This window comes from Dermacentor andersoni, chromosome 11 (genome assembly GCF_023375885.2).
Source record: "Dermacentor andersoni chromosome 11, qqDerAnde1_hic_scaffold, whole genome shotgun sequence".
Lineage (NCBI taxonomy): Eukaryota > Metazoa > Arthropoda > Arachnida > Ixodida > Ixodidae > Dermacentor > Dermacentor andersoni.
In genome coordinates, this window is record NC_092824.1 from 18,319,508 (window position 1) to 18,330,666 (window position 11,159).

Below are 11,159 nucleotides of genomic sequence, written 5' to 3' on the forward strand. Positions count from 1 at the left end.
TGTATTATATGCTTATTGTGTTGCACTAACGTGTTTTCACATTGGACTACACGCTGTTAACGGACTAATATATATTTTGTTATCTATTAGCCCTCCCCTCTGTAATGATTCATGCAAGTCCCAAGGGTACCATAATAAATACACATTGAAAGTGGCATGCTGCCGGCTATGCGGAAGCGAGCATCAACGCATCAGTAAATAAAAATATTAAAGCAATTTATTCCCATAAAATATCCTTCCAGAACTCGATTTTCTCTATGTTCACAGTAATAAGAGTACAAGAGAAAATGAAGGTCACAGTTCCACTGAAATTTTGTGCCACAACATCAGCGCTGGTGATGACACCATGGATTTCAGAGTACTTTTTATTCTTGGGCCGTTGTGGCTTGTAAAAGTTCGTGAAACATGCTTAGTCTTCCAGGCTGGAATGTGGTCCAACTTTACCAATAAACAGCTAACTAGGCCTGATCAGTCGCTGCTGAAATCCATAACCAGCAGTGCGAGCACACAATTGCACCACTAATATGAGCTTACAAGGTAAGGCCACTTGTGCACATTCCAACTTTTTACCCCAAGCTTTACCAGACAGTTGACACAGCTTTAACCGTGGTAAAGTATCCTATCACTGCGCTTGCAGTTTAAAGCCCAATGCTAAAACTCAACTATGCCAAGCTCTCTCGAAAACAAAAACGTTGCAACTCGCAAGCAACAGGGATCTGTATGGCCGACAATGATTACTTTTGTTGACAAAGCACCATCGAGCATCAGCCCTCGTAAAACTAATGTGTTGATCAAGCAGTCACAAAGCCAGCATGGCCACCCAATTTTTGTGGCTTCACAGTTGGGGAGCAAGAATAGGAAAGAAGTGGATTACGCAGGCTGTTGCATTGGTAGCCTCGCTGGTTATAAAACCATAAACAAATGTAGCTAATGAATGCAGCAATGCGCCACTTTCTACTGTGCAGTGTGGTGTATCTCCCCTAACTTTTGCACAAACGAAGCTGTTGTGGTGCAATTTAGGCAAAATAAATTTTTTTAGGAGTAACAAATTTCAGTCGGCACAGTAGTTCCACTACTTTAGTTAGAACCAACAGCTCTTTCTGCCAAAAATCCCTGGAAGTGTCTATATGTATTCAGACATATTGCATTCCTAAATACATATACAAGTGTCCCATCTCATACAGTGAATGTGGTGGAAATCCAAACAGCCACATTACAGGTATGCTCATCGGCAAAGAAGCCACAATTGGCCTTGGGAGAAGCACATTTAGACGACGTGAGTGGATGTTTATTCGTTCTCTTCGGAGCGGAGCCTTGCATTGGCATTTGTCACCCTGATGGAAAGCTGCTGAGCCCGTTCGACGAGCGTCTTGCGCTTCTTGGAGGACACGCCATGCGCAATCTCTGCACAGTACCGCCTGTTCATCATCATCAGCATTTCCAGTTCCTGGAGACAAAGAAAAACATGGTGCTTCACAATCTATCAGGCACTCTAATGATAATTTTACAGTGAACACACTGCTATATGCACTGTTCTCATAAAAAAAAATGTCAAAGAACTCCTTAGCTGCATTGGACATCTTTTCCAGTAAGAACAAAGGGGATCGAATTACAAACAGGAACTAAAAGTCAGGCTGCATCAAAAGAAACTTCAAGCTAGCTAAGCAGCCAGCAAGTACACTCATATTCCCAGCCCAGCCATGTAGGAGCATCTAAACACTAAACCACCTTGGACTTCAAATTCTGTTCAAGCTTCCTTGGCAGGAACAGGTCAATAATTCGTGGAGAAAGCACTTCCCTTGTCAAATTTCACTCCCAAACCATAATTACAACGACATTAGTGTGCCAGTGCATCTTTCATGCCGTTTTAATGTACGTCTAACACTCACGTGCAAGAAATATTTGATGCTGCCAGGTCGTCTTCCCACTGACTTTCATTGTAGTTCTTAATTTGTAAAACTGACCACAGCTGTGCTGATGCCATCAAAACGTATGAAATTGCAAGGAGACGATACAGGAAGTTTGACTTGGTGCTACTACCAGACCTTGACACTGCCATAAGTGTTAGTTGTTTAATGTTGAGGGCCTCGTAACAAACTCCTATGTGTTTCCGTGCTCAACACAAAATTTGGTGGGTAGCCACCCCCTAGGATCCCATGTCGTAGAAGCCCGTCAACAGTCAACTGCCACTTATTCTGCATCCTTTGTGGCTTCCCAAGCCACACACTGCAAAACAAAAGTGGAAATGGGAAGCTTCATATTTAACTGCAACTTCTTTTATTAACAAGTGCTGGGAGTTGCAAGAGTCTAGCTGACTATCACTACTCACAAACGCAACCAATCTGCAAACTTTAAGATTTCTAAATATATTGCAGCTTTACCCCATTCTTTTACTGCATTCCCAGAGCACACAGCTTTTGTGGGATACATACACACTTTATTAACCATAACTTAGCTTTAGATACAGCAGCAAGCTAGGACCAGCAGAAATTGACAGGCTACAGTGTGCTTAGATCGAGTGTCTTCAGGACTCTGCTGTTGCTCCTCTTGTCACTTGCTTGAAACAAGTATGAACACCCTTTTGGTAAATGGCATCTTGCGCTGTCACAAGTACCACCACAATTACTTTTTATGTGTTCTTTGCTACCTTCCGTGACCTCATCTTTTAACAGCTTTAGCTCAGCAGATTTATCAGATCGCAGGGAAAGCCCAATTCCGTAACTCCATGAAAAATTTGCACTCCATCAGCAATGCCTCAACTGCACATTATTTCCATTAGTGGAGCAAATGTACCATGTAAGGCGTTGTCAAATTGGGCCACTTGCGGCACCAATGATTCTTGCCCGATGGAAATAATGTCTCGAGCAACCATTAGCACCAGTGGCACAGGAGAGGTGACACACTGGTGACTCTTGGGCTCGGCTGAGGCCAAACAGTCCTCAAACATGGCACCAATGCCACTGACTAGAGAGAACTCTGGCGCTGCAATCATTCATCTATCATGGTGTGATTGATGAGAAGTACATTTAGATTTGTCTGACCATGCTCTTGGCTTCTGACATTCTTATGGCTCGATGTCTATCATGCTTTATCTTCTCAACATCTTTTACGACCACAAAAGCAGTACTCGGCATGGGCGCGCAGACGCGAGCTTGTGCGTGTTCGCAAGCGTACATGTGGTCTGGGCTACAGGGACGAGGCTAACGGTGGTGACGACGTAGAGTGAGCTCGGCGTGTTCATATTAAATAATGCTGTTATCATTTTGTGAACGCTGTCCTCACTTTTTTTGTTCGGCCTAGATTCGAGGCAAGTTTTTAAATTTTTTTTCTGGCTTCGGACATTCGGGGGCGACCACTTCGCCTAGTGAGGCACCATAGCCACCCACTATCACTTGCCGTCTAGCCATTATGCCCTGACTTTACCCTCAATGTTTATCACGGATGTTATCTGGCAAATGATGGCCGATGAAACAAACAGGTTCGCACAGCAACTGTTGGAGTCAACTACTCCCAAATCTGAATCGGTTGAAGAACTGAATGGAAACCAATGCCCAAGAAATAAAAGCATTTGTTGGAATACTGATTTGTGTTGGTCAGGTCCGTTTTCCTACTCTGAGTTACTACTGGGCAAAACAAGACCTGTGTGGAGTTGAAATCATTCGTCAAAATATGAGCTCTGACCACTTTTTCCTGCTCTTCAGGTTCTGGCACTTTGCTGACAATGAACTGCTTGCAGAATAGCAGAATCGTGTCTAAGATCCGGCCTCTAGTAGAGAAATTGAACCAAAATTCTGCCGCTGTGCTGGAGCCGGGAAAGGAGGTTGTGATCGATGAAAAAATGGTGCCATGGCGTGGCCGACTTTCGTTCAAAGTATGTTGCAGGAAAAGCCCATCAAGGCATGTACAAAAGACAGCTACATGCTAAAAGTTGATGTACATGCCAGAAAGTCTGACTGACAAGTTGGCATCGGACATGTTGAAGATGTATGTTTGAAACTCATGCAAAATTACATGGGAGTCAGGCGCACACTGCACGCAGACAACTCTACACGAGCTTGCCGCTTGCTCTTTGCCTTCTAAAGAAAAACGCTTTCACTTGGAGTACAGTTAGCTCAACGAGGAAAGGATGACAAGAAGATGTCACTGAAGCAAAGGTTGCCAAAAGCAGTGTGACAGGACTTCAGTCCAAAGATGGATTGAAGTGCTGAAGTGGATGTACAAGAGGCCTGTTCTGATACAGTCGCCGACCGATTTTCCGGACTCCAAAAATTCGGACATGCCCGATTATTCGGTCAGCTTCGCGGCACCGCCGTTCTCCCCACAGACCATAATGTATAACAACTGCCGAAAGTTCGGACACCTTGCAACCTCTCGTCTGATTTTTCGGACACTCCTTGAGCCAACTCGATCGAGGGCATCATGCACCGACTCTGACCGGCGCATAGTTCGACTTGCTGAACGCCATTTTTGTTTTGAACGGAGCCTCCTTGCTGCCCCACGAAGTGGCGCAACTGGAAATCCCCGCTCATCATCATCGTTTCTGCCTGGTTCGATAGAGTGGCCGTACAGCAGTTCCGGTTTCAGCTTAGTAAGCCATGTCAAGACAAGCCAGCAGCTGATTTGTTTCTTTCGCGCACGACGCTGCGAACAGGCCGCGTTTTTCGTTTGTCGTGTTTGCTTTGTGTGCTGTGTCGAGGTTTCGGTGTTCCAACGCGGCGTACGGAAACATCGCGTCGAGTGTCTAATGGCGCCGACAGTGCCCGCGCAGACTGCGCTGGGGAATGCCGACAAGCGGGTGCCGGGAGGCCTAAGATTTGTCGCCTTCTGATGTGCTCCCTACTGACGCGGAAAATATTCTGCCGAGACCTGCGCAGTGGTTGCATTGCGATTCCGGACACCGTCTCATTTGACAGTTTCACAGGTGCTGACACTGCTGTACTGACATGCGCAGAACTCGACGACGGCGAGATCATTCGTCAGGTTTCTGCTGCACCCAGGTTTCTGCTGCACCCATTCTCTATGCTGCACCGCCGGACGATGACTCCGAGTCGGAAGATGACGCACCATGTGCTACGCTGCCGTCGCATGCGGAGCGTGCACAAGCAGTGACTGTGCTTTCAGCCGCCTATAGTGACCGTGCGACCCTCTCCGAGATTCAGGCTTATCTGATTGCGCGTAAACGGAACAGCGTGCAACGGCGCACTCACGATTTCTTCAAGCCTAATGCCGAGCCCGAATAAGTGCGTGGAAATAAAGGATTTCATTTTTTTTTCTTAATCTGCTTTTTCGGACACCTGTTTATTCGGACATTTCCACAGTCCCCGTGAGGTCCGAATAAACGGTCGGCGACTGTACTCGCACCTGTTGTCGAACATGAAGCAACATTGGTGGACAGCTGGAAGAAAACAAAGGATGGCGCACCAATCCCAAAACCTCAGGCCGTTCTTGATTACAACGCAGCAAAAAACAGGCATGGACTATAGCGACCAAATGGCACCACACTACAGCTGCCTCAGAAAAAGGACTTGAGTGGTACAGAAAGTTTCTGGTAGCCATTGAGTTGCTTGTCGAAGTGCCATCGTAAATGCAAGGAACGTTCGTGGCATGCTTGAATGAAACTCTACGTGAATCATAAAATTTGGAGAACTGGCTTCTTCACGGTTTGGCCCCCATCAAGACAACATCGAAGAAACTTGTACGAGAAAGCACGTCCATACACTAGAAAAAACTGATGGGTCAGCACGCAACACTCAACGGCACTGCAATGGCTGCTATGCAGCCATCAGTACCAGCCCAAACGACGCTAGGGTGACAGCGAGAAAAGGGATAACTTTCCGTGGAGAATGCCCTGGCAAGCCACTCGCGTGTTTGTCCTGTTTAATTTTAAGCACCAGTAAGCTGAGAAGCAAGCTAGCTTCAACTGTAGCACGAGTAGGAACTAAACTTCAATATGTGGTTAATGTTCCTACAAAATTTTATCCCTAATAAATATTTCTGACATAGGAACTGACTTCTTGTTTTTTCTGGTAGCAAGCACTTTGTAGTTCTACATTGGTTCATGCAAAAAAAGCAGATAATAGCTTTGCATCTTTCAAATAAATGTGCCGAACTACAGTCACAAAAGCGGCAGTGCCGTCCCTTTGGAGCACAGGAAAGAGGCGTAGCCGCATGTCCCACCGGTGGGTCACGATGCACCTGGGATATATACCAAATGGCCCACTGGTGGGTCACTCTGCACGTAAAACGCGACCTAAAGAAAGCGTGCCGATGTGAACGTGTTAATCCTATACAGTTCTACGCAGCATTCTACACAGGATGCCGCTACGGTTCAAGGCCTGGCCTGCCTCTGATGGAAAGGGGAGCTTTAAGAGACTAGGCTCCAGGCCTCTCCGTTCCCCTTCCAAAGACAGCAAGCACTCTTCAATAAAGATGTTTTATAAATCTCTCCCTCTCTCAACAGGCAGGGCCCCAGATTATTTGCGCATCTAATTCCAAGCACACAAACGTCTTTACTTTCGCCCAATTGAAATGAAGCTGCAGTAGTAGAGACTCCAACCCGCACCCTTGTGCGCAGCAGCAGTACGGTGGTACTGTAGCTAATGGTTCTTAGCCTGCAAGTTGCCCCATCCTACTACTCCACCTATACACCTGCCTTCCCAGACTTTTTAACCACACCGTTGCACCAATTGCACTTTTCCAACAGACCACATTTCCTCCTCGGCCCAAGTTGGGTCCACTGCGGGATGAAGGCCTCTTCCAGCAATCTCTAATTACTCCTGCCCCGAGCCAGCTGACCCCCATCTTATAGCTGCATTTCCCAATTTCATCGCACCACCTAATCCTTCTTCCGAGACCTTTTCTGTAACTTTTGTAATAAGCTAATAGTCGTATATGGTCCTACGCATTACCATATAGCCTGCCTAACTCCATCTGTCCCTCCTGATCAACTAGAACATCAGTTAGCCTCGTCTGCTCTCGAGTCAACACTGCGGTCCTCCCATCTCCTAATATTAATTACTCCATTTTTTTATTCCATTGCTTGTTACACTGTCCCCAAGTTCTTGTAAAGCTTCTGCCCCATAGGTTAGCTCTGGTAGAACTCAATAACTGCAATTTTTTTTTTGTACACCACTTAATCTCAAGCTTAAATAACTTGCCCCAACTACACTTGTTGACTCCCTCTGCTAGAACATTCTCTACTGACATTTGCTCTCTAACATCATAGCTCTATGCTATCTGCACAAGACAGTATCCGTGGAACTGGGACGGGCTGGCACATGGTCAAAACGGTGCAATATAGCCCATAGCTGCCGGTGCGGCAGTAAATGGATTTCTATTTCTAAAAGAAGACATCTGGCAAGTCCAATTAAACGTGTGGCTACCCGAACCTTGGTTTGGTCATCTCACCCTTTCTGCCAACCTGGCTAACTCTCAGTTGCACGGTGTGTGGTGCCATATACTGCATAAAGAAAGCAGTAACACTTACCCTCATGTTGTGAACGAGAACTTTGCGGAAGCCATTGGGCAGGATGTGTTTGGTCTTCCTGTTGCTTCCATAACCAATGTTGGGCATCAAGTACTGGCCCTTGAAGCGCCGCCGCACACGGTTGTCAATACCTTTTGGCTTCCTCCAGTTGGGCTGCACACAAAAGAAGACAATGAGGAATGCCAGAAGGAACTACCCCACCCTAGCCAACTAAGCGAAAAGGCATGTGGTTGTAAAGGGCCTTGCATATCTCTTGCAGTCCACAAAACTCTGCTTGTTTGGTAACATTTATGAAACTCCTACAAAATAACTCAACAGGGTAGCGAAAGAAGACATGCTGCAGGGTCATTTAGAAGGCACCATCTGTTTGCTGAAGGAGGTTAACTTGTACATGCTCACAAAAGCTACAAAGAGTAAAGGCTTGTTAATTCGAAATCACGGAAAATTCAAAGTAGCCACCACGGTCCATCCAACAATACTTTGAAAGCCGTATGTAACGCATCCAGCTAATTCACACTGAAATCCACGCCGCCACCGATAATTCGAACTCCACACCACCGTGGATGGGGAGAGTGATAGTGTGCAGCAGCACGATGCTGCACGGCTTTGAAGTTTCCATCTACGGCCCTTTCTTTAGGCCTGCCTGGCCAGGCATAGCCAATGCCTCTGTTGCAGGTCGGCTCTCTCCCTCTCTCAAGACCTTCAAGATAAAAACGCAGACGCGGAGCTAAGTGTGTAATTTTTTCCCCCTTTACATCTTTCTCTGTTACATTTTTTTTAGGCTATGATGAGGCTTATAACGCATGACAGGACGAAGACACAGAAAGCCGTGATGCACACAGGTGCCGACTTACAACAGTGTTCATTTTGAGGAAGTCAGCGCCTGTGTATTTTCTGTGTCCTCATCCTTTCGTGCGCTATATGCCTCATCATGTCATCATCATGACACGCCCAAACCGCTGTGATTGTGGAGCTATGCTCTTTCTCCCCGAGGATGTCTGAAACATGGCAGCCGTGATGCGTATCAGCGCTCACTGTACCAAGAAGCATAGCCTATGAGATTCGTGGCTACTACATGCATCCCAGCATCGCTGGGACACGTTCAATACAAAGTCTAATACGTAATGTGTCGTTAAAGTAATTAGGTAATAAAATTGATAGAATAATAGTTACTTCTTGTTAAAAAAGAAAAAAGCATGTACTGTTTGCAAAACACCGGTACACTCGTGGTGGCGAGGATACGCATTCGGTTCCAAAACGATTGTGAATGAGTTTAGCAAACTCATTCGTTTCTGTCATTTTCCAACGAATGACATTGCGTCTTACCATGTGACAGCAGACAAATGGAATTATCAGCGAATGTAATTCGTTGTAAATGACGTTAGGGGTATAAGAACCGCACAGAACAAGCCTAACCTTTACAGCAAAGACACGTGTTGGCCGTATTGTGACCGGTGGATCTTGCATGCAACACGCACCGGCGCATATTTGGCCGTCTCTTTTCGAGCATATTAGCACCCCCTGGCCAAGGGATGCCAAAAGGTGACTCTTAGCTCGACTTGGTCAAGCACTCTTGTACTTAACTAAATAAATGGCAGCTTTGCCTAGGAAGCTCTTGTATAAATACATGAGAACGGAGAAAACATGTTGCTGCCTTTACTGCACTGAATTTTACTAGTTTGTTGCATTTTTAAATAACAATTCAAATGTGAACAGTCATTTAAGTCATCAACATTGCTTCAGCTTCAGATTAAAAGCTAAGAAATAAAAGTGTCAGATCTGCACACCCTGCAACATCCAAACTGGACGAACTATACTCTGAAATGCACCTATACTTGCAGATTTATCTGCTTCACATGCTCAAACAGTTTACAGGACTGAAGTATTCATTGACGGTGCGGGGCATTTGTAAACTTCCGAATTGTAAAAAAAAAAAAACTACAAAGCCCTAAATCGAAGTTCTGCTTCATACACACGGTAGTACTCTTTACTCGCAGCTAAATGCAACACATTTCATTCAAAGCTGTACAGAAGTTGTTTATTATACGGGCACTTCTGCGTTTGCATGTGGATACAAAATCAGAATTGGCCACGAGTTACAGCCTCCTCTTAAAAGCTTCCGCGCACGATCTTATCACTAGCCGAGAGCTTTCTAGCCCAGTCGAACATGCCACGCGAATCGGTATCCCAATTCACTATTGTGAATTGGGTGGGCGGAGAAACTCACCTTCAGCTTCACATATCGGTCACTCTGGTGCCGGATGAACTTCTTCACCCGCTTTTTGATGAGGGGAACGGTTTTCAATGGCTTGATAGCCATTGTTTAAACTGAAACACAAGCATGGAAAAAGACTGTACATTTTCATCCGGTTGCGCCACACACGCTGTCATGCTAACACTAAGCCACCGTTATATTGAGCAGCAAACTGAACACAGGGGAAACCAACAACGACAAACATTAGGACTAGACAACGCATCTAATATAAACGATGTAAGCAGGTGTGTAGGCAGTCCGTGTGATCGGTGGATCATATTGTGAGACACCACCGACGCATAATGGGGCCGTCTTTCTACGAGCATCTTAGCACCCGCTGGCCTTTGGGAGCCAACAGGCAACTCTAAGCTCGCAATATGACCAATCGTGATTCACACCAGTACGTTAATCACGAATGTTAAAACCAATACGTGCCAAAACACGCCACCGACAACAAATAACTGTTAGCACTCGTGGAAGCCATGATTAGGCAGACACTGGAAACAGCTGCGATCTGACGATAATTTCATTATTCTGCAGAAACAATGTTAGGTCAGACAGAATACTAATCTAAATACACGTAATTCTGCCACGACGCAACATCAAATCAAGCAAAGCTAACCAAAGATTAAAAAGGATTTAGAACAACGAGGCAAACCATCCTTACCAGCGGCGTCCTCCGCTTGACGCAAAGACCGGAAAGGGACCAGCAAGCGCATGCGCAAGAGGAATAATATTTACGAATAGATGAATAAAACTCGGCTCACTCGACTAACTCAACCTGTGTTCATGAGCGCCCTCTTTGAAACGACATGGCGCCTTGAGTCATTAAGCGGTTATTGTATTTATTTTCACAACTTTCCAGTTTCCATAAGTCAACAAATTATAACATATTTTGTTGGTCTAAATTATTGTGTTGTTTTTTCTGTTTCTTTTTTTACTTTTATGATGATAATAGAGTAACGTTTGGAGTGTTGAGCCGTATTGCCACATGTACGCACGAGACCAAGCTCATTCTTTTTTTTAATTTTGTGTCATATCCTAAATATCAAATCATATATTTTTTACTGTAAGAAGCACTCAGATGTCATTTGTCCAGGTGGCGTCCAAACCTCAAAGCAATAGCTTGATGGCGCAAGCCACCGCCCCGTTTCAAAGGGGACGCTCATAACATCCATCCATTTATCCATCCAAGCGATGGCTGTCTCAAAACAGCGAAAATATTTAATCTCGAAGGCCATGCTGTGACAGTCCCGTTTTGAGATGCCCAAGGCCTCCAAGACGATCGTTGCGCACACCAAATGCAATGTCTTGGAGGCTATAGAAAAACACGAGAAACTTAGAGGAATGGAAAACCAAGGAAAACTCGGTTTAGAAATGGTTTAGAAAATTATATCAGTGATACTGCACGCGGTTTTC

At 45.3% G+C, this 11,159-nt stretch overlaps 1 protein-coding gene across 1 annotated transcript; it reads right to left on the minus strand.

Annotated features, from left to right (window-relative positions):
* Positions 1–1,266: 1,266 nt before the first annotated feature.
* RpL32 (Ribosomal protein L32) lies at positions 1,267–10,515 on the minus strand. The gene is made up of 4 exons (XM_050167101.3): positions 10,408–10,515; positions 9,714–9,814; positions 7,487–7,639; positions 1,267–1,447 (listed from the first exon to the last, which is right to left on the minus strand). Exons 2-4 carry the CDS (start codon positions 9,804–9,806, stop codon positions 1,289–1,291), a joined length of 405 nt encoding a protein of 134 aa, XP_050023058.1. The 5' UTR covers positions 9,807–9,814; positions 10,408–10,515; the 3' UTR covers positions 1,267–1,288.
* Positions 10,516–11,159: the final 644 nt, after the last annotated feature.